Source organism: Myxocyprinus asiaticus, chromosome 13 (assembly GCF_019703515.2).
Source record: "Myxocyprinus asiaticus isolate MX2 ecotype Aquarium Trade chromosome 13, UBuf_Myxa_2, whole genome shotgun sequence".
NCBI lineage: Eukaryota > Metazoa > Chordata > Actinopteri > Cypriniformes > Catostomidae > Myxocyprinus > Myxocyprinus asiaticus.
The window spans coordinates 34,600,675-34,625,800 of NC_059356.1; the positions used below are offsets into that span (position 1 = coordinate 34,600,675).

General features: G+C 36.8%; 1 protein-coding gene and 1 pseudogene across 2 annotated transcripts in view; one reads left to right on the plus strand and one right to left on the minus strand.

Annotated features, from left to right (window-relative positions):
• The window catches only part of LOC127450498 (dnaJ homolog subfamily C member 7-like), a 33,913-nt gene extending 25,977 nt beyond the window's left edge, over window positions 1-7,936 (minus strand). The window contains exon 1 of one of the 2 annotated variants that reach the window (XM_051714671.1): window positions 7,773-7,936. In XM_051714671.1, the coding sequence (XP_051570631.1) occupies window positions 7,773-7,936 (164 nt within the window). The remainder of the gene's footprint in view (window positions 1-7,772) is intronic. The other variant, XM_051714672.1, reaches the window with a different exon arrangement.
• Window positions 7,937-9,571: 1,635 nt separating this feature from the next.
• Window positions 9,572-10,031, plus strand: LOC127450509 (NF-kappa-B inhibitor-interacting Ras-like protein 2; annotated as a pseudogene).
• The last annotated feature ends 15,095 nt before the right edge of the window (window positions 10,032-25,126 follow it).

A 25,126-nucleotide genomic window follows, 5' to 3' on the forward strand; every position in this document is an offset into this window, starting at 1 on the left:
TTAGCACGTGTTCAACAAATCAATGTAAATACTTGTAAAAAGTACAAATTATGCAATTAAACAAACATGTAACAAATAATAATATATGAAATACGTTATTTATTGATTGAATAAATGGATTTGTTCATTTTTAAAAAGCCAAGACGTGACAAAATTGATGAAAAACTTCAACTATAATTAGTAATATTTATATTTTACTAATGTACCTAGTTAGAAGGTTCCCTGTATAATTAACAGCACTAGCTGGAAAATAATTTATTTCATATGCAAGCAAAATGGACAGCTGAAATATACCCATATGAATCGATATTGAATTGAAATCTTGTGAATCGGAATTGAATCGGGAAATCTATATTAATACCCAGGCCTATGAATAAGGACCTAACTTTTGGTCTGTTTCTCACCCAAAGCAATTGTATCACTTCAAAAGACATTAAACACTTTAGTTGCATGAACTACTCTTTTTTTTTTTTTTTTTTTTTTTTTTGCTGCATTTGTGTCCTTTTTTAAGCTTGAAAGTTTTGGACCTTAATGACTCGCACTGTATGAACAAAAACATGAGTGCATGCCATGAAATAACGCAAAAACCACATGTCTTTCTATTGCATTGTGTAGAGCCAAACGATCCATCGAACTTAAATGGAAATCAAGACATGACCTTAAGTGATTATATAGCTGCAAGGTCTGTGATTTAATCAAAGAGTCTGCAAGCACCACGCGCCGCTTGTGTGCAGATCTGTTCTGAGCGCACGAGGAGGTTCTGAGCTCGCCCCACAAATTTCGTATTGCGCAGTGTACAGAATAACAGATGTGTTGCGTTCGATTTGGTTTGGTAACGTGCACCGAGTGTGTTATTACAGTGCTCTAAATTCACTTTAATTGGCCACAAATTACTATACAAATCGAAAACAACCCTATGACAGCAGGATTTTGTGGACAAAAGCGTAGATGAGAGCATTTCACCATATCTGAAATTAATAGGCACTTATTTAAAGGCTATTGTTAACACTACTTCAAACAGAAAGTTGCTGCCATTTTTAACCAGATCCCATAGCAATGCCTCGTATAAGCTCAGGAATTATTAGAGTAATTACTTGTATAATATTAATAATAATAATGTTAGTTTGTTATTATAAAAGGCCTACAACTGTAATATCTTTATGTAGAAAAAACCATTACTACGATTATTATTATTATTCAGTATTATAATGATATAATATTCAAGTTGACTTGGTTCCAAAAAATAATGAAAGAAAAGTTGGACTCGTTGCAAAGTGCAAAGTCTGATGATTCCTTGACTAAACACTGTATCAGTGTTGTCACATGAATCTTGAACAACATGTAGCTAGCTACAGATAAACTTTTGTAGGGGTGGGCGATATAATCTTATATTAAGTAACTGTATATCACAATAACGATATACATCACGATATAGTACATTTTTTGGGAAAAATCAAGAAAAATTGGCTTAGCCTATGCATTAAATATCTATATTGTAATGTCAATAATCTGTCAGTGAACTAAATACTTACAAATACTCCTTATATAATCTTCACTTTCCTTAGAGCTTGACAATAGTCAAAAAAACAAAAACAACAACAAGGTTTTAAATGATTTACCATAATGCTAAATTTCACATTATGCCACATTTCAGTCTGATACATTGACCAATATTATTATAAAATTTCATCAAGCAACTTGAGATCTTCCCAAAGCAATACAACACAGAGAACAATACATAAGTTAAAAATAAAATAAAAATGCAACTTCTTGCATTATTTCTGGCAGAAAGGTGCATTTCCCCCCACTGCAAGAGCTGAATTCTGTAGGAAATTCTGATACATCCTTCAATATACCTTTGTGATCCACAGAACAAAGAAAACAGTCATACGAGTTTGAGACGGCATGAGGGCGAGTAAATGATGAGAATTGCCATTTTTGGGTGAGCCATCTCTAAGATACTCCTGTAATACCGGCCCTGAGGTTTTGGGTACTGGGTAAACCTACACAATACACCGATCAGCCACAACATTAAAACCACCTGCCTAATATTGTGTAGGTCCCCCTCGTGCCGCCAAAACAGCTCCAACCCGCATCTCAGAATAGCATTCTGAGATGATATTCTTCTCACCACAATTGTGCAGAGCGGTTATCTGAGTTGATCTCATCAACAACGCATTTCCGTCCACAGAACTGCTGCTCACTGGATGTTTTTTGTTTTTGGCACCATTCTGAGTAAATTCTATTAGGCAGGTGGTTTTAATTTTGTGGCCGATCAGTGTATAAACCCTTAATACGCAGCGCTAGGGATGGGACGATATAATTCTCTCACAATTCAATATTATCTCAATTTGACAAAGTATGACAAAAAAATTTTTTTTTTTTAGCAAAATGCACATTATGATTTCTCATCAAAATAAAGTTCTTTAATACACAATATAAATGCTCAAAGTTTAAATTATAAGTAATCCCTTTCACTATAAGAAAAGATCACAAACAAATGAGCCTTCAAAAATAGCAGGCTATACATTCAGGCTGATCAGGCAGAACAAGCAATATAACTGAACAGAACCGGTCCTGAAAAAGTACATTTAATTTTAAAATATAAACTACTTTCTATCAATTAATATTATTTCTTGAAATTGTATATAATGATATGAGCTGTCAATGTTTAATATAATGTGTACATTTTACAAGTAGTAATGTTAAGTTTACATTCTTTTGCATAAGTGCTATAACGATACTGTTATTTTAAGAGTTTAACATGCATCTCACAGACTCGCACAGGTATTGCGGTTCATTTATTAACAAGAGAGATGTCTTCCGTTCTATTTGTAATAAAAAAAAAAAAAAAAAAACATTTTTTAACTGACTGTAAAGAACAGAAAGGATATTAAAATGTCACATTATTCAATGAATGTGGAGTGCGGGATCTCATCTTTGGACACATACAGTTTTACATGGAAGAAATGGTCTGTTTTAATCTCAAGCACTTTTCAACAAAAGGCGATTTTCCAGGTATTCCAGCACTTAAATTAAGAGCTAAATTCAAGCACTTTAAACACTTCAAGGACCTTGTGCAAACCCTGTCAATAGTGTAGGGAAAAAAATTAAAATAAATCGCAGTAGGGGTAAAATCAAGCGATAGAGAGATTATGATGTTTGACGGGTCATTTCATTTATGATCACATGGACAGAAAACAGTGTTGCAAATTTTTAAATATTGAGTTTTGCCTCGATAATGTTCATCATTTTTTTGGTTTGCGATATATCAAAACTCAGTAAATATATTGTCCCATCCCTACACAGTGCTATGGAAAACTTGATTTTGACTGGTCAATCACTGCATTCTGTGGTCAAATATTTCTGTTTAATGCCCGCCAAACTGTATAAATGACCTAAGCAATGGATCTCCCACACAGCTGTGCAACTTTCCGGTCTCTCATTTCACTCTGCAGTCTCTTTATTCTCACACAATTTCACCTAAAATTATTGTCAATTTTTTAAGTAGCTGTGTAACAAGCAGGACAATGCCAGTCATTATCACAAAATAAAGCCGTTCAGGGTGAAACGGACTTCAGGTGACCTGACCACCCTTTCAGTTTTAATTTTGCCATAATGACTCCCTTTCTTAAATTTATTAGGAAAATAATGATTCCTGCCAAAGCATCCCTCGTGTCTGGCAAAGAATCTTATTTGAGCAAAGTAGAAGGAAGCTTCAGAAATCATGATGACCCTTGCCTCTGAATCTTGAATGATTCTTTGCTTATTCTTGATTTATCATTGCCTTGATTACAGGTCACACTGCCCAAAATGACATCATATTTGATTTGCATTTACAAACTACTGAGTATAATACCTTTAACACATAAATGAGACACGCAAAACATGATCATTCTCATCCAGTCACAATTCAAAGGCAAGTTAGCATGACATTTGTTTAATGAAAACCTGCTTAAATATCACTCGGCTGGCATTACCGAGAGATGTCTTTTATCTCTGGGTTATTATCTGTGTTTTAACACCACCACTAATACGGAGTCAACAGCTGTGTCCCCCTAACCTACCGCCCTCCACTGAAAGCCCAATGAAGAGCTGATGGAAGTGAGGTGTTCGCTCTATGCCACCCTTGTGGTTACGCAAATATAGTGTTTTACTCTGACCTACACTATGATGTCAGGTTTACACCTTATACATTTTTTGCCTTTAAACCTTCTAAAAATTGGCCCCATTTTGACATCTATCGTCCTGTGTTTTAGCAAGAAACTAATTGTGGGGTATCGTGTCATATATTGAAGCATAAAAGGGTCGGACTGCGAGACATGTTGAAAGGACCACCATCCTGTATTGAAGCGCCCAAAATGCTCAAGCATCCCGTATTCACGTGAGAAGTTCAAGACCTTATCACGTTGTGGTGGCTTGCCAGATATGCCAAAACGAAGATAAACACAAATTGGGTCTGATCAGCTGCGATATATAGTGCGAACAGTCAATCATGAAGATCAGATTCCGATCGGATACACAAAAAAACAAAAACAAATCAGATCTGGACTGAGAGTCTGAACATACAGTAGCTTATGTCGCATTAGCAAAAATCTGCTTTTAATCAGATTTCAACCCACCTACAAATGTGTTTTGGATCAGTCTTGTAAAAATGCATGTGTTTTTGCCCTGTTCAGACTACAAAAGCCTAAACAAATTTAAAGGGATAGTTCACCCAAAAATTTAAATTCTCATTTACTCACCCTCATGCCATCCCAGATGTGTATGACTTTCTTCTGCAGAACACAAACGAAGATTTTTAGAAGAATATCGAAGTTCTAAAAGTCCATGCAATGCAAGTGAATGGTGGCCATACCTTTGAAGATCCAAAAAGGAGATACAGTCAGCATAAAGGCAATCCATAAGACTCCAGTGGTTTAATCAATGTTTTCTGAAGCGATCCAGTTGGTTTTGGGTGAGAACAGATTAAGGGTCGACTGATATATTGCCAAGGCTGATAAATCAGCCAATATTCTGAATTTTGTAATTATCGGCATCAGCCGATACATTTTCCCGTTTGGACGATTTGTTTTTTTTTAGGGTGCCGAGAATCGCCTGCTTGCATATGAAGCGACTGAGACATATAAACGACCAGTCACAGTTCATTTTGTTGTTACGTGCCATCATGTTACTACAATAATAGACTGGTGTTCAACACAGTGTCATTTAAATGGTCCGCATATCAGAGCTGCGGCAGACACGTTTGAGCTCAATGTTAATATGCTCGCCTTTTTCATTCTCCCTCTCTCTCCTCAACAATTCCCTGTAAATTGTAACTGTCTTATCTAATGATAAAAGGCAAATATCCATAAAACTAATATCATATACCGTCTGAAAATATCCGCATATCTCGTTTAAAAAGATGTAATAAACCAACCTCACATAACTTGAGCAGATCCAGCATCCAGTGGAGCGCTCATTTATTTTCCTCTAAAGCACGTATTCTAACAGTCTATACTCAACAGTTCCCCTCACCTTTTCTAATGATAAAAGGCAACTATCAATAAAACTATGATATGCCGCCAGCAAATATGCAGATATCTCGTTTAAACAGATGTAATTCACAAACCTCACGGAAATCCAGCGTTCTCTTCCTATCTAGCACTTATCTAATATTTACCTCTGAAATGCGTATTTTATCAGCCAGAATCAACAACTTCCGGATCAGGATCAAAAGTTCCTCTCATTCACAAATCATGACGCTCACTCTGTGACAATCCAAGCAGGTGATCCAGGCTGTTTAAACTGTCAGGAGATTGCTGCTGCTCATGCTGGATTCGCACGAGCGCAACTTCAAAGTAAAAGCGCTTCACGTGTGCTACAAGTAAATGTCTTATTCACTATGCACTGTATGTGCAATTGGTTTGATTTGGTATTTTTTGAGAAAATACGATTGTTAATGCGCACATGCCATCCATGGTTGCTGGACTACTGTGTGTACTGTTATTTCCTTCTTTCTAACATATTAACAATTTCTTTGTGCAATTAAATTACTAAAATTTGATGATTAAACTGTTTTCAACCATATAATAATATAAAATAATATTGTATTTTAAAAGTTAAAGTTTAGTGTGAAATTGAGTAAATATAGTGCTAAATACGAGTTTATTCATTATTTAGCAATTTTATGTTAATGTTACTTACTACATTAAATTGTGTGATATATCAGCATTATATCGGCCTATCGGCATCAGCCATTAAAAAACCCATATCGGTCGATCCTAGAACAGACCAAAATGTAATTACTTTTTCACTGTACATCTTGCCATTGCAGTCTCTAGGCACGATCATGATTTCAAGCTCAGTTACACTTCCTAGTGCTTGACGTATGCGTAGAGCGCTAGATGGCGCTACAGGTAGTGTAATCGAAAATATACCAACTGAAACCAAAACCAACTGGATCACTACTGAATCAATTCAGAAGACATTGATTTAACCTCTTAATTTTGATGGATTATGCTGCCTTTATATGCTTTTTGGAGCTTCAAAGTTGTGGCCACCATTACTTGAATTTAACGGGCCAACAGAGCTGAGATTTTCTTCTAAAAATCTTCGTTTGTATTCTGCAGAAGAGATAAAGTTATGCACATCTTGACTTAGATGGCATGAGGGTGAGTAAGTGATGAGAGAATTTATTTTTGGGTGAACTATCCCTTTAAAAAAAATCTGATGTGTGAAAATAGCCCAAGTGTAGTATTTAAAGTTCACCAGGAACATCAGGTTTCCACTCTAACATTACAGCAGTGTGACCCTGACAGGCAACACTAACTAAACTTGACAAGTGGAAAGTTATGTCAGAAACACGGTTGACTTTCTCGCGCGTCCGGTTACAGCTCGGTACCCGCTCTCTGCTTGTCAACGTGAATTCACACTTGACGTCATGCGTCCGCCCGCCCACAGAAACTTCATACAAACAGAAACTTCCAGAAGTGCACGGCTCATTTCTAGTTAAATGATCCGTATGGGTTCACATTGATCAAAGGGAAGTCCCTTGACACCAATATCAACTAAATGTTACACCTATTGTTTTCAATAGCTTGTGATGAACTTGATCAGACAGTGGAATCAGAAATTACATACAGTACAAGACATGCGTTTTTCAAAGCACATTGTACCGACCAGTTTTAGCGGTAGTGGCCCCAAAAGACGCAATCAGCAATGACAAGATGTCATTTCACCCTAGGGAGTCTATGTGTGTGTGTGTGTACGTGCGTGTTTGTTTCATTGTAGGCACAGATGAAGTGCCTCGATCGAAACACTTGCTTTTGTTTCTAATGTCCCATAATGCATAACCGATGTAAAACTGGGTGGTTTAGTTGTCATGCATATGTGTTTAAGCAAAGCCTGCTAAGAGAGCCACATTGTGTGCTTAAAGAGCACTGATGTCACGTTGCCTTCTACCTAATTCTCAATCTAAAACTGTGTAACAACGTACAGCACAGCTGTCGGGAACAATGTGATGTTTGACACCCTCGAACATCAATTCAAACGGTCAACGCTGATTTAGGATGTATACGAATTCAATCACGTTCATCGAAAGGCACCCCAACAGTAAAAGCGGCTGCTGGCACACTAGGCCATCGACACCCCTTGATTTTCAAGTATGCGGCAATCACGATCTCGTGGTCCGTATGTACAGCTTTTAGACCGAATCGAGCTTCCCTGAAACCCCGTTACCCCACATGGGGACCACCCTGCATACTATTAAAGTGCTCGCTCTGTTCGGTTACCTCTCTAACTCCTCGTCGCTGGTAAGGTCCATCTCTGGATCTACGGACGAGTCGAAGTCAACAGTCGCCATTTTGCTGTAGAGAGGCGGAGGATGAAGCGGGACACGTGAGCTTTTCATACTGGCTTCAGCTCCGCCTTCCGCAGCCGCGCGCAAGATGCCCATAGTAGGTCAAAGGATACAAGACCCTACGAGAGATCTTCAATACAAAAAATAATACCTTACAATTATACATTTTTGAGAGCCTACTTTGAAGACTATTTGTGTTTTTGTCTTTATCTTTCTTTTATTTGTGGCCAGAACTTATATGTGAAGCTCATAAAAGCACATAAAGGCAGCATATAAGTAATCCATAAAACTCCAGTGGTTAAATCCATGTCTTCAGAAGCGATATGATAGGTGTGGGTGAGAAACAAATCATTATTTATGTCCTTTTTTACTATCAAACTACACTTTTGTTTTTGGCGATTCACATTCTTTATGTGTATCGCCACCTACTGGTCAGGGAGGAGATTTTATAGTAAAAAAAAGGACTTAAATATTGACCTGTTTGTCACATACATCTGTCATATCACTTCTGATGATATGGATTAACACTGGAGTCGTATGGATTATTTTATGCTAACTTTATGTGCTTTTTGGACCATCCAAGTTCTGGCCACCATTCACTTGCATTGAAAGAATCAACAGAGCTGAGATATTCCTCTAAAAAGCTTTGTTTGTGTTCTGCAGAAGGGATGAGATGGGATGGTCTGAGGGTGAGTAAATGATGAGAGAATTTTCATTTTTCGGTGTCTGTACACTCAAAAAAAATTTTTTTTTTTGCAGGTTGTCCAGTTTACTTAATTAAAATGAAATAAAGTAACTCAATTCTAGAACATTTTGCCTCAATTTGATTTCATTACATTCCATCCAATCAAATTAGTACAAATTTAAGTTTACTTAATCCATTTGAGTTGGGACTACATGAATGCTTTTTGTAGAATTAATGAAACTTGCCAGGGGTTTTTCCATTTCTCAGCTTGCTTTGCATGGGGCTGGATGGTGTGAACAAATGTTAAAATTAAGTGTTATTTTATGCATGTTTGAGCAAGAAGAGAATAGGAGGAGATTTGTTAATGTTTAATGTTCTATTATATTGGTATTTAAAAAGACTTTCTGTTAGGCTGGAGTTTTGAGGGTTACCACTGTGGTGAAGATCGGCTTTTGTGCTAAGCATAAAGATGGAATTTCACTTTTTAGTGATTCATGATGCAAGGACTGCTAAGCTCCATAAGCAGTTACTATTAATTTGACAGAGCAATCATTCCACTGTCCTTACACTTGCTTGCCTGGCATGTACTATTAATATACAAAATAAATTAAAATTAAAATAAACATTGTTAAATTGAGTTTGATGAATGTAACAAAGTTGAGTTAAAACTACTAAAGTACATTGAATTAACCTAATTTAGCTAAATTATTTTGGCTCAATAAAAATTATTTAATTTGAATTAACTAAATTCAATTGTTTGTAAACACTTTCTCAAATTCAATTAAGTAAGGGTAATGGCTTTATTTTTTGAGTGTACTGACAACTTGAGCGTCTTGATTTTTTTTTCTTCAGTATTTGATGGTCTTCTCTCAGTTCTGTAGAGGTTGAAAAAGTTGGGTTTCCCAAACATAGGAAAGTGAAGTGTTGTGTAAATAGAAAATACTGTAAGAAACATCTGTAACCAACAACTTACCTGTTCACCTGTGTGACTCTTGTCACAGTGTCTGTGTGTTTTAATGAGACTGTGAGGTCTGTTGTAACTGATCATGGGCAAGAGCAGCAATGTGGTAGTGTGTGGCCAGGGATCGGTCGGAAAAACTGCTGTCCTGGAGCAGTTACTCTATGCCAACCATGCTGTAGGTGAGTATTATGTATACCTCACAATAGGTGCCAATTGTTTTTCAAATCCAGACTGCATCCCATCCATGAGCAGGTTCACTCAGTACTTCATTGGCAGGTTCTGAAAGTTGGACCTGCAGAATCAGAGGAGAGTGGACAGCAAGGCGGCTCAACAGTGGGCTCGACAGGAGAGGGTCAGACTGTGGGAGGTGTCCGTGACCGACAGACGAACACTCATCGAGCCCTTTGTCCATCTGGCCAGAAAAATGACCCAGCCTCAGAGCAAAGCCACCTTTCCTCTCAGCTGCAACAAATACAAGGGCACCCTGGACAGCTAGAGATAGAGAAAGAGCTGAGTAAAGAGAAATATGAGTGAGAAAAGGGAGATAGACAGAACTCTAAAGAGGAAAATAAACGTGGAAGAGAACCTAGACACTGATCAATTTGATATCTTTCAAAATATTGTGTACAAAATATCCCCTATTATGCTTTTTGGGATTTTACCTTTCCTTTAGTGTGTAATATAGCTGTTTGTGCATGTAAAAGGTCTGCAAAGTTACAAAGCACAAAGTCCACGCAAAAAGGAGTTATTCTCTCCTACAGAAAACACTGCTCAAGAACTACACGAGACGGCTGGTTTGTAGTCCAGCCATTTCTTTCGTAAAGTGTCTAGGTCACTATGTATCACATTTGCATAATGCCCGCCTAAGGGCTACTTTGGCCCGCCCCAAACAAACGTAGTTATAGCCGAGGCCAAGATGAGTTGGGTTTGTGTTGTCGACATGTCGAGAAGATGCTGTTTAAAATTAAAACCACTGTGAAACGTCCTGCTCAAGTCGTGCTTGCGAAGGTGGTTCAGGTCAATCAGCTTGTTCTTCCAAACTTTCATTATCAGACTCAAACTGGTATGGCAAAAACCGACGCCACTGTTACCATAGTGTTTACAGCTGCTCAGGAAAACTGGGGAGCTGAAACTCAGTTATGGTAAGGGGCGTTACATTTCCGACACACACTCTACGCGGCTGACCAATCACAACAGACTAGGCCAGCTGACCAATCATAGCAGACTGGGCTTTTCGGAAAGGGGGGCTTTAAAGAGACAGAAGGTAAATCAGAGCGTTTGAGCCAGAGTATGAAAAAAGGTTTAGCAGAAATGTACAGTATGAGAAAAATAATGTGTTTTTGAACATTAAAGCATGTAAACCTATTCTAGTAGAAACCCAAAATAAAATCATGAACCTGTAAATTAGCATAATATGGGCTCTTTAACTTGGAGTGCAATTTTAAGCTGCACATGTAAGAAGTTACTGCATTTACTGTATCATTCATATATATTGAGTTGTTTGATGACTGTTTATTTTAATGTTACTGTGATATTTATTTTAATTTTAAAATGTTAACTGATTTATTCCACAAAAGTGCCACTTTTTGTGTCCACAAAATCAGATATATACAGTATATGTTTATACACCGATCAGCCACTACATTAAAATCATCTGAGAAAGAGCTGAGTAAAGAGACCGCATGGATGACCAACAATCATCCATGCTATTATCTAATAAGCCAATCATGTGGCAGCAGTGCAGTGCATAAAATCAAGCAGATATGGGTCAGGAGCTTCAGTTAATGTTCACATCAACCATCAGAATGGGGAGAATTTTTTTATCTCAGTGATTTGGAGTGTGGCATGATTGTTGGTGCCAGATGGGCTGTTTGAGTATTTCTGTAACTGCTGATCTCCTGGGATTTTCATACACAACAGTATCTAGAATTTACTCAGAATGGTGCCAAAAACAAAAAACATCAAGTGAGTGGCAGTTCTGTGGACAGAAACACCTTGTTGATGAGTGAGGTCAACAGAGAATGGCCAGACTGGTTCAAACTGACAAAGTCTATGGTAACTCAGATAACCGCTCTGTACAACTGTGGTGAGAAGAATATTATCTCAGAATGCTATTCTGAGATGCGGGTTGGTGCAGTTTTGGCGGCATGAGGGGGACCTACACAATATTAGGCAATCGGTTTTTATGTGTGGCTGATCGGTGTGTATGTGGAAGAGAGTATCACCAATTTGCCTTCGTTTCAGTTGTGGTGTCACAAACCTTATGACTGGTTTGTCATACAGTATATGTAGAAATTTTTGCATGAGCCTGTGCTCTTGTATAATACAGTCTCCTTTTGAAATCTATCAAAGCTGATATCTGTTCTTTCTACTTTGCAAAAGTGCGACTTATGAAGGTTTTACTGTACATTTTTAACTGAGATGGGTTTACACTGATCTGGTTTGCACTTATAGAATCAGAATGAGCTTTATTGCCATGTATGCTTACACATACAGGGAATTTGACTTGGTGACAGGAGCTTCCAGTGTACAACAATACAAAAACAGCAACAAGACTTTTAAAAAAGAATAAAAAGAGATAAATATTGAAAAGAAAAAAGTATATATATATACACAAATAGTTGCAATCAAAATTATTCAGCCCCTCCAAGACAGTAAAGATTTACAAAGGTAAGCTTTTCTGATGACCCAGAATTTTTAAACTTTACATCTATATCAGTTGTGACACTTTCAAAGTCACAGTGTGAATTTATAACCTAATATTTCTAAATAGCAGGATTTTTTTTAATACAGCCATGTCATAATTATTCAATTATTCTATTTCTTAAATATGTAAGGCTACACAAGTAATTGTTTTAAAACAAAATTAAGTCATCAATCTGCAATGGCACTTATTTAAGTTTTACAATTTAAGTTTAGCGTTGAAAGCAAAAATGTATTTCTATGCAAAAAATGCAATTAAAAATAAGCTGTCTCGAAAGATAATAGAGGAGATTATTTCATTACACAAGAAAGGTCATGGCTAAAAGTACATTTCCAAGGCACTTCAATTTCCAATAGACAAAGTTGGCAGCACCAGTCATAACTTTTTTAAATATGGTACAACAGCAACCTTCTTGGGGTGTGGAAGAAAGCAAAACTTCATCAAGGGAAATGTTGACTTGAATATTCAAGAAGTAATTAGGAAAGACCTGTGGAGTCCTGGAAGAATGTTTTATAGATGTATGACACTAAACTGAAAATGAGTTTTAGACCCATGGGTCAGCAGTATGTCTGGAGTAAGATGACACGGTGATGACAAGAACGACACCATCCCCACAGTCAAGCATGGAGGTGGGTCAGTCCTGTTATGGGGGTGTTTTGCAGCTGCAGGAAACAGCTATCCTGACTATGTGACTGACACCATGGATTCTTTCAGGTATCAGGCCATTTTGGCATAAAAAATGTGATGCCTTCAGTGTGTAAATTGAAGCTCGGTGATCACTGGACTTTCCAGCAAGAAAACAACATTTCAAGGAGGCAGTGGCAGCACAGAAACCAAAGAATGTCAATGAGCTGAAAGCTTTTGCTCATGAGAAATGTGTAAAAATTCTAATAGAGAGGTGTCCGAAGCCTGAGAACACTTACCTGAAACATTTATTTGCTGTTATTAAGGATAAAGGATGCTCCACAAATGATTGACTTTGGGGGTTGAATATTTTTGACATGACATCTGTGGAGAGAATTCGTTATTTTTTATTTTAAAATTTGGGTAAACTGAACTCTTTTTTTCTCAAAATCACTCAAATGTGTTTTAAAAACGTACTTTGACTGTTTACTGAGGTTTTAGTTGATGTGTTTCAATTCACATCACCAGAATGTATTGCTGGTCGGGGGGTTGAATAATTTTGATTGCAACTGTGTATACACACACACACACACACACACATACAGTGCATCCGGAAAGTATTCACAGCGCTTCACTTTTTGTTATGTTACAGCCTTATTCCAAAATGGATTAAATTCATTATTTTCCTCAAAATTCTACAAACAATACCCCATAATGACAACGTGAAAGAAGTTTGTTTGAAATCTTTGCAAATTTATAAAAAAAAAAAAAAAGAAAACACATGTACATAAGTATTCACAGCCTTTGCTCAATACTTTTTTGAAGCACCTTTGGCACCAATTATAGCCTCAAGTCTTTTTGAGTATGATGCTACAAGCTTGACACACCTATTTTTGGGCAGTTTCTCCCTTTCTTCTTTGCAGGACCTCTCAAGCTCCATCAGGTTGGATGGGGAGCGTCGGTGCACAGCCAATTTCAGATCTCTCCAGAGATGTTCAATCAGGTTCAAGTCTGGGCTCTGGCTGGGCCACTCAAGGACATTCACAGAGTTGTCCTGGAGCCACTCCTTTGTTATCTTGGCTGTGTGCTTAGGATCGTTGTCCTGTTGGAAGATGAACCTTCACCCCATTCTGAGGTCCAGAGCGCTCTGGAGCAGGTTTTCATCAAGGATGTCTCTGTACATTGCTGCATTCATCTTTCCCTCGATCCTGACTAGTCTCCCAGTTCCTGCCGCTGAAAAACATCCCCACAGCATGATGCTGCCACCACCATGCTTCACTGTAGGGATGGTATTGGCCAGGTGATGAGCGGTGCCTGGTTTCCTCCAGACATGATGTTTGCCATTCAGGCCAAAGAGTTCAATCTTTGTTTCTCATGGTCTGAGAGTCCTTCAGGTGACTTTTGGCAAACTCCAGGCAGGCTGTCATGTGCCTTTTACTGAGGAGTGGCTTCCATCTGGCCACTCTACCATACAGGCCTGATTGGTGGTGTGCTGCAGAGATGGTTGTTCTTCTGGAAGGTTCTCCTCTCTCAACAGAGAAATGCTGGAGCTCTGTCAGAGTGACCATCGGGTTCTTGGTCACCTCCCTGACTAAGGCCCTTCTCCCCCGATCGCTCAGTTTGGCTGGGCGACCAGCTCTAGGAAGAGTCCTGGTGGTTCCAAACTTCTTCCATTTACGGATGATGGAGGCCACTGTGCTCACTGGGACCTTCAATGCTGCAGAAATTTTTCTGTACCCTTCCCCAGATCTTTGCCTCGATACAATCCTGTCTCGAAGGTCTACAGACAATTCCTTGGACTTCATGGCTTGGTTTGTGCTCTGACATGCACTGTTAACTGTGGGACCTTATATAGACAGGTGTATGCCTTTCCAAATCATGTCCAATCAACTGAATTTACCACAGGTGGACTCCAATCAGGTTGTAGAAACATCTCAAGGATGATCAGTGGAAACAGGATGCACCTGAGCTCAATTTTGAGTGTCATGGCAAAGGCTGTGAATACTTATGTACATGTGATTTTTTTCATTTTTTATTTTTAATAAATTTGCAAAGATTTCAAACAAACTTCTTTCACATTGTAATTATGGGGTATTGTTTGTAGAATTTTGAGGAAAACAATGAATTGAATCCATTTTGGAATAAGGCTGTAACATAACAAAATGTGGAAAAAGTGAAGCGCTGTGAATACTTTCCGGATGCACTGTATACACACATATACATATATATGAATATATATACATTCATACACAGGCACATACACATACGTAGTGCAAATCTAAATACAATCAGTTATATACAGTGCAAGGGAATGTAATGGCAGAAGAGGTAGGATGTGTTGGATAATATAAAAAGACTAAGCTGTGTATTGCACATTAATTATTGCTCAAAGGGGCAGTTTTAGCTGTTCATGAGATGGATAGCCTGGGGGAGAAAACTGTTCCTGTGCCTGGCGGTTCTGGTGCTCAGAGCTCTGAAGCGTCGGCCAGAAGGCAACAGTTCAAAAAGGTAGTGGGCAGGGTGAGTGGGGTCCAGAGCGATTTCTCCAGCCTTTTTCCTCACTGTGGAAGTGTATAGTATAGACATGTTTGCTTAAGGATAATAAAGCATTTTCTTGTTTTAAAGCATTATTTACTGTATGACCCTCTTTTAACATGTTAATAAAGATGCCTGGCTGGCACTGATGTACCTTTCAATAATTGTTTCTCCCATCAGTCATTCATCTCTAAATAAGTGCTCAGTTTATGCAGCGTTTAATTTACTTAATGCACATCCGTCAAAATCATTCTGATGTTCTATCTAAACAATCTATTTATTTCACTCCTCTGTAGTGTATTTATTTAACTCCTTTGCTTAACAGCACACAGCAGCCATCTTACGATTGAATGAGCCTGACCTAACTGCAGTCTCTATCTCACGCAGGGGGAGTAAATGGCAGGATTGGTTTGAGTTGCCCTTTATCTACCTTTTACGTTGTAGATATTTCATTTTGTTCATGGCTAAATCTTCAGTGACCTTATAAAAGATGGCTACCCACTTCTGCTAGGGAGAAAGTGTGTGTGTGTGTGTTCCTTTGTGTTGAACAATTTGTCTGAATTTAATGCTTAGTACCCTCCATTTCATGATGGCTTATATAATAGCCTTTACAGTCCACCAATCATATCACAAAGTTGTCAAATCATGCAAATAAATGTTTAATCCACAGTTACAAAACACACAACACATATTTTCCCTTCATTCTACCACATCTCCCTTCCCTTCATTCTACCACAAATAAATATACAACCCCAATTCCGAAAAAGTTGGGACAGAATGAAAAATAAAATAAAATAATAAAAACATAAAGGAATGATTTGTAAATTATATTCAATCTTCGCTATATTGAAAGCACTGCAACAGTCGAGTGTTTACCACTGTGAAACATCACCATTTGTTCTAATAACACTTATTAAGCATTTAGGCACTGAAGACACAAGTTTGTTAAGTTAAGAAAGTTGAATTTTCCCTCATTCATCCATTATGCAGGTCTTCAGCTGCACAATTGTACGGGGTCTTTGTTGCCATATTGTGCGCTTCATAATGCACCACACATTCTCAATTGGAGATGGTCAGGACTTCAGGCAGGCCAATCTAGCACCCGCTCTCTCTGCTTATTTGGGCAGTATGTGGTTTGAAGTTGTCCTGCTGAAATTTCTGGGATGTCCCTGGAAATTACTGTGCTGGATGGCAGTATATACTGCTCCAAAATTTGTACATATCTGTCTGCTTTAATGGTGCCCTCACAGATGTGCGAGTTATCCATGCCATGGGCACTGAAACACCCCTGGACCATACAGACGCTGGCTTTTGGACCTGACGCTGATAACAGCTTGGATGCTCCTTTTCCTCTTTGGCCCGGAGAACACGATGGCTGTGTTTTTAAAAAACCATTTGAAATGTGGACTCATCAGACCAAAAAACACTGCTCCACTGTTCTACTTTCCATCCAAGATGAGACAGAGCCCAGAGAAGTCAGCAGCACTTCTGGACAGTGTTGAAGTAGGGCTTCTGCTTTGCATAGTAAAGTCTTAACTTGCATCTGTGGATGCAGCAGTGAATGGTGTTGACTAACAAAGGTTTACTAAAGTAATCCCAAGCCCATGTTCATGATATCCATTACAGATGAATGATGATTTTTAAGATGGCAATGTCTGAGGGATCAGAGATCACGAGCATTCAGAAATGGTTTTCGTCTTGCCCTTTACGCACCGACATTTGACCATATTTTAACTATCATGTACACTGTAGAGAGTGAAATGCCCAAAATCCTTCCAAAATGTCTTTGGGGAACATTGTTCTCAAAGTGCTGGATTATTTGCTGAAGCATCTGTTTGCAAATTGACAAGTCTCAAATGATCTTTGCTCTTGAAGGACTAGGCTGTTTTTGGAGGCTCCTTATATACTATGACATGATTGCCTCACCTGTTTAACATCTCCTGTTTCACATCGCCTTGTTATTTTAACTCGTCAAATTATTAGTCTTAAAATGCCCCTGTCTCAACTTTTTTGGAGTGTGTTGTAATCCTCTGATTTGAAATTACTGCACATAAAAAAATTATTAAATAAAACAAGGAAAGACATCATATAACGTGTAGTTGTAGTGCTTTCAATATAGCAAAGGGTGAATATAATTTACAAATCACTCCTTTTTGTTTTTATTTGCATTTTTCATACTGTCCCAACTTTTTCAGAATTGGGGTTATATATATTTTGATAAAAAGTCCCTAGTGGGTTTGTAGTGATATTGTGTGAATATAGGGGCAATAGTTAGGGCAAAATTTGTCAACTTTGGCAAAATCTTTTGAGACAGCAAGATGCTATTTTTGAGTAACAAATTAAGATAATGCTTATTCAAAGTAACCACGTCAGAAAAGGGTGCACCATTTCCTGTCAATTTCAATCACATTTGGCATTTTATAACATTAAATTATAGTATTTTATGTTTACGTATTATTAACAAATGATACTCTATCATGATCGGATCAGTCAACGTGACCCCACTTTGAACAGTCTTCATAACAAATCTATTCTCCCCACTTAAGAAAAACAATGTGTTTACTGGGGGCCTTTAGCACCTGCAACAGGGGCCTTTTGACCCCAAATACTATTGTTTTACTTATTGGACAGTTATTGAAAAACATTTGATTTAATCACCTTGAACAAATCTGAAAATAACAAATAAGGATTTTATCTCAAAATAAATGTGAAAATTTCATTGATATTCATTAACTACATAAATTTGCAAAATAATATATATATATACACATACAGGTGCTGGTCATATAATTAGAATATCATCAAAAAGTTGATTTATTTCACTAATTCCATTCAAAAAGTGAAACTTGTATATTATATTCATTCATTACACACAGACTGATATATTTCAAATGTTTATTTCTTTTAATTTTGATGATTATAACTGACAACTAAGGAAAATCCCAAATTCAGTATCTCAGAAAATTAGAATATTACTTAAGACCAATACAAAGAAAGGATTTTTAGAAATCTTGGCCAACTGAAAAGTATGAACATGAAAAGTATGAGCATGTACAGCACTCAATACTTAGTTGGGGCTCCTTTTGCCTGAATTACTGCAGCAATGCGGCGTGGCATGGAGTCGATCAGTCTGTGGCACTGCTCAGGTGTTATGAGAGCCCAGGTTGCTCTGATAGTGGCCTTCAGCATTGCTGGGTCTGGCATATTGCATCTTCCTCTTCACAATACCCCATAGATTTTCTATGGGGTTAAGGTCAGGCGAGTTTGCTGGCCAATTAAGAACAGGGATACCATGGTCCTTAAACCAGATACTGGTTGCTTTGGCACTATGTGCAGGTGCCAAGTCCTGTTGGAAAATGAAATCTGCATCTCCATAAAGTTGGTCAGCAGCAGGAAGCATGCAGTGCTCCAAAACTAACTGGTATACGGCTGCGTTGACCTTGGACCTCAGAAAACACAGTGGACCAACACCAGCAGATGACATGGCACCCCAAACCATCACTAACTGTGGAAACTTTACACTGGACCTCAAGCAACGTGGATTGTGTGCCTCTCCTCTCTTCCTCCAGACTCTGGGACCCTGATTTCCAAAGGAAATGCAAAATTTACTTTCATCAGAGAACATAACTTTGGACCACTCAGCAGCAGTCCAGTCCTTTTTGTCTTTAGCCCAGGCGAGACGCTTCAGACGCTGTCTGTTGTTCAAGAGTGGCTTGACACAAGGAATGCGACAGCCGAAACCCATGTCTTGCATACGTCTGTGCGTAGTGGTTCTCCCCCACATTTTTGAATGGGTTTTGTTTCACAATCCTCTCCAGGGTGCGGTTATCCCTATTGCTTGTACACTTTTTTCTACCACATCTTTTCCTTCCCTTCGCCTCTCTATTAATGTGCTTGGACACAGAGCTCTGTGAACAGCCAGCCTCTTTTGCAATGACCTTTTGTGTCTTGCCCTCCTTGTGCAACGTGTCAATGGTCGTCTTTTGGACAACTGTCAAGTCAGCAGTCTTCCCCATGATTGTGTAGGGTACAGAACTAGACTGAGAGACCATTTAAAGGCCTTTGCAGGTGTTTTGAGTTAATTAGCTGATTAGAGTGTGGCACCAGGTGTCTTCAATATTGAACCTTTTCACAATATTCTAATTTTCTGAGATACTGAATTTGGGATTTTCCTTAGTTGTCAGTTATAATCATCAAAATTAAAAGAAATAAACATTTGAAATATATCAGTCTGTGTGTAATGAATGAATATAATATACAAGTTTCACTTTTTGAATGGAATTAGTGAAATAAATCAACTTTTTGATGATATTCTAATTATATGACCAGCAGCTGTATATATATTAAACATTAAATTAAATTACATAAAAATCAACCTTTAGGTATTACACGCAATAATCTCATGGATCAGGAATATTTTGCAGTGTATAGTGCCACCGAAATGCCAAAACAAGCATTCATCCAACATTAGATTCCAGTAACGTTTTCATATGTAAATGATTTATTATTTGACAATTGATTGTTTTATTATTATTACAGTTTGCAATGTCTAAAAATGGCCACTTGATAGTTCAAGTAAAAATCTTACAACTGAGATTAAAATGTAAAAATTATTAAAATATTTAAAGAAATATTTTGGGTTCAGTATAAGTTTAGCTCAGTCGACAGCATTTGTGGCATAATGTTGATTACCACAAAAAATAGACTAGTCCCGCCTTTTCCATTAAAAAAATGCCAAAATCGTGGTTACAGTGAGGCACTTCCAACAGAAGTGAATGGGGATAATTCCTGGAGGAATTAAAGGCAGAAACGTGAAGCTTATCATTTTATAAAAGCACTTGCATTAATTCTTCTGTTAAAAACTTGCGTATTATTTAAGCTGTACATTTTTTTAAATCATCATTTTATGGTTGTTTTAGGGTACAATTGGACATAACTTTACACCCAAAAGATTGTAAGCGATTTGTATCACACTAAAATCATGTTAACACAACAAATTGTTTACGTCTTGTGGTTATAATTTTGAAACAATTAGTCTTTAAAAGTTTACAGATTGGCCCCATTCACTGCCATTGTAAACATCCCTCAATGTAACCTACATTTTTGCTCTTTTTTTAAGAAAAAGAGGGACAAGTGGTAATCATCATCAATGCAATTATTTAGCAATACCAATGGAGCATATGTCAATATTGGATCAGTGGAACTAGTCTGATGTATGTTTTTAAAATAGCCATTTGTATGTTTGAAGAAAAATGGCTTACCATAGTTTGTAAGACTTGAAAAACACTTACTAAAAGAATACAGTTGACCTCTCAGCCCCACTCTTGCAGTTTTCCTCATAAACACACGGAGGAGCCAGATCTTTAGATTTGGGATCAATGAATTGAAATGGGAGGTGCTGTTGTAAGCCGTGTGTTTCATCGAGGGCTGGTGTGAGATGGCGTTATAAATGATTGACCTTCGCCTGGCAGGTCTGGTTTACATAGAACTGGGATGTTTCGACACGATTGCCATAAAGCAAAACACCATGACAAGCTGTCAACACTTCGTCAATAACCAAGAGTCCCATAAGCCCTGAAAAGAACAGCCAGAGCACTGGAGTGGAAGATCTAATCGATTTATTTCGCTTTCTCTCTCTCTTGCATTCTCCTTTATTTCTTTTTTTACGCATTCATACACACCCTGTACAGAGACATAGCAAATGAGTCAGAAAACCAAGGAGCAAAATCCTTTTGTGTCAGCCAACAGTTTTGATCAATGTTAGATCAGTCGCAGAAGGAAATGTATGAGCACAACATGAACAAAGAAGTCTGTCAATATTTAAATTATGCAATACTGGCCATGTCCCCTTTTAAGCATGATTAAAATCTTTGTTCATGCCTTTGAAACATCTAGCTGGATTTGACACAATTTACATATTTTTCAGCACAACAACAACAACAACGAAACACACACACACACACACACACACACACACACATAGATGCATATTTATGGGATAGGCCCCTACTTAAAAAAGAAATCATAAATATAGTGATGATCATGGTGACAGAGTTCTATTTTCCATTGCCCTTCAGAACAAAATGAGCATACAAAAATATTATTGAGGATTATTAAAAAAAAAACCTAAACTTTAAATTTGGCATTTAGCCATTCCTCAGTATGTATTTTGGCACAAGGTAGGAAGTTAAAAAGTGTCTAATGGTAAAATTGCCCTGAACCAATATAGTGGACATAAGTTAACACTTTGAAAGAAATTGAAATGCCATTCACTGTCTTGTCACTGCTGGAAACTGATGTCTTCATGACATGTGACACAGCAAACGTTCCATTACATCACATTCCATCAGACACCAGTGAAAAATAAAAAGGGGGAAATGTAAAAAAAGAAGCTGTTTCCAATGTTCACCCAACAGAGCTGCATTCATTAAGAGCTCACGTTACATTGAAAGAACAAGATGAGGGAAGAAACATGCAAGAGAAAGAAAGGGGAGAGAGAGAGAGAGAGAGAGAGAGAGAGAGAGAGAAACTGTCAAAATGTTCCAGTTTCTGTCATTATTGCTTAAAGACTGAATTTCACTGTACTGAAAAACAAACAAATAAAAAACCCAACAAACAGAAAGACCTTATAGTTCACCAAAAATGTAAATTTTTCCATCGTTTACTCACCCTCATGTTGTTCCAAATCTGTATGTATCTCTTTCTTCCATGGAACTCAAAAGGAGATATCAGGAAGTATGTTATTCTCAGTAACCACTCATTTTCATTGCATGTTATCTAGGGCAGTCAATTGATAATTTTTTTTTAATCAAATTAATTACATGGCATGCTGATTAAGATATCGAATTAATAACACACTATAAAAAATATCCTGTTGTTTTTACCAAAAAAAAAAAACCAAAAAAAAAAAAAAGAAATGGCAGCTGTGGTAGCCAGAATACTTATGCAAAAGATACAGTAAAAATACAGAACAACCTGTACATTTTGCAAAACTGTTGTAATTTACATGAACACGATGGCACTGTAAAAAAACAAAACAAAATTCTGTTAAATTTACAGAAAATAAGTGTCATAAACTTTATATTAACCTTCCGAAACTGTAAAAAACTGCTTTTTACTATATAAGGTATTATTAATCACTGTAAAAATTACAGAAGAGCACGTGATGACATGAGGTTCACCAATAGTGGCTCTTCCAGGAGCAATGACCAATAAACATGTAGAGACAGTGCTCAGTGTCACTCACACAAACACTAAACACCATCAGGGTAACACATGTGAAATTTAAATAATACAGTAAACATTAACTAAACTACATTAAATATAAAACAGAACACCTCAATGTACGTAACTGATATTAAAAATAAGAAGAAACATAACTATTCCCATAAAATATAATGAAATATGATGGGTTATGCAGGGAATTGTGGGAACGCCTGATTATTGTTTTTTTACTGTAATTTTAACAATAATTTACTGTAAAATGTACATGCACTCTCTTGTTAAACATAATGTATATTTTTTACCATTAATTATACAGGAAAATCATACTTTTTTACATCTAAACATTTTTATTTTTACAACATTTTATTGTAAAAACTACTGTATTGTCTTAAAATATATACAAAATTGTTACTGTATATTTTACAGTTAATACTCATTAATCAATTAATGTTTTTGTTTCTGTAGCATTTTTACAGTCTTTTACCATTAAAATTACAGAAATTTTTTACAGTGCATATATCAGTATTTGCTGAGAAAGGCCCCCAAATAAGGATAATTCAAATAATACATAATAATTCAAATAATTCTAAATATAATATATACTGTATAATAAACACAATAAATGTAGATTTAAATATATTGCATTATTGTCGCAGACAAGTAAAGCATTCATTAACAGGGTTGGGAGGGTTACTTTTGCAATGTATTCCACTACAGATTACAGAATACATGCTGTAAAATGTAATTTGTAACATATTCTGTTAGATTACTCAAGGTCAGTAACGTATTCTAAATACTTTGGATTACTTCTTCGGCACTGGTTGATTTTTCACTTGTTTTGACTATAAAAACTCTGCCAGTACAGTAAAACAAAATACACGTTAAAAATACATTCTCTGAAAAACCTAAATATCTTATGCAGTGTTGTTTCTAAAACAAGATAAATCAAACTGATCTTGTTTTAAGGATTTTTAGATATTTTTACATGAAAACAATACAAAAATTATTATCAAGAATATGATTTTTGCCCTAATATCAAAGGTCTTACTAGAAAAAAAGAAATTATGATCCAATGTGAATTTTCTTGATAAAAAAATATGATCGTGCCTGGTAACATGTGCATGTAAAATGGCTAGAAATAGCATTTTAGCTTAGCGTAAAGCTGACAATTTACACAAGGTTTATTTCTATTTCTTCTGCTCCAAACTTACTTCAAATGTACTTCTCTGTCTGCTCGTATGAATGTAACACATCATAAGAAAGTGTTTCACCGCTGTGGATAAATGTTTTCCATCTGAAAGGACTAAATATTAAATGAAACAAATGACAAGAAAATGCAAAGTAATCTCTTCAGTAATCAAAATACTTTTGGAATGTAACTGTATTCTAATTACCAATGATTTAAATTGTATCTGTAGTGGAATACAGTTACTTATATTTTGTACTTTAAATACGTAATCCCGTTACATGTATTCTGTTACTCCCCAACACTGTTCATTAGACAATACAAAAAGTAACTTTAGAAGTCAATTTGTTTTTTGTTTTATTCCTACGTACATCATTGAACAAGTCTACAGTTGGCAGCAATCAATTTTGCAGTTGAGTTTGTCAGTCTGTCCTGTTCTCACAGGACGTGTTCTCACGTTCCATCTGTGCTATTCTGAATTGTCGTTTATGTACACATGCGTCAGGCAGACACTTTTGGAGCGTCTCAATGGTATTCAGTGTCATAAACGCCACATTTTTAGGACACTGTGCAAGTTAAAAGTTGTACTTTGAAAGGGGTGTCTCCCAATCCCTGCATTCTGTTATGCTTTGTACAGATGTTGAGAGTGTGTCCTGTTTGACTGGCTCTCATTCTGTGGCTGGGCTGATTGTGAGGTTTGTTGAGGCGCGTTTACTGCCCTCTGCTGAAGCGGCTTGTAAATATGCATGTCTTCAAGCTTGAATAGCTCAGATTGTAAGGAAATACATACCTTTTTGCTGTATTTATATACCGGTCAGGGGGCATGATTTATTGCATAAATGTTTTAACCGCTTAAACCCGGAGCGACCCGGTACCGTGCCCTCTAGGGGGCGCTGATCACGAGAAAGAAAAATTAAGGTATTAAGCTATTACTCAACAACCACTTGCTTGATCTGCACAAATTAGGTGTCATTTTAAAGCTTAGACTCTTATCTTTACAATGGATGTAGCTGATCTGAAAAATTCTAAAATACTGCTTTTAAATTAGTTGATAAATTAGAACTGTTCAGTTTTTAAAAATTCTCAAATTTGCGATAACAACAATCACATAAAATAAAATAAAATAAAAAAAAACAGTAAAAAAGATAAAAAAAGATCACAGCCATGTGTTATATATCTTTGGAAAGGTCTTGATTAGTAGAATATAATTTTTTAATATATTTTTTTCATTCATAGACCAAACTACAGTGATTATTAGTGTGTGAAATCCAAATATATTTATCAAAAAAATTTTGGTTTACTACTTCATGAAAAATAAACATAATATAGAAAATGACTATCACAACTTACAGCCAGCGATCCTGAAT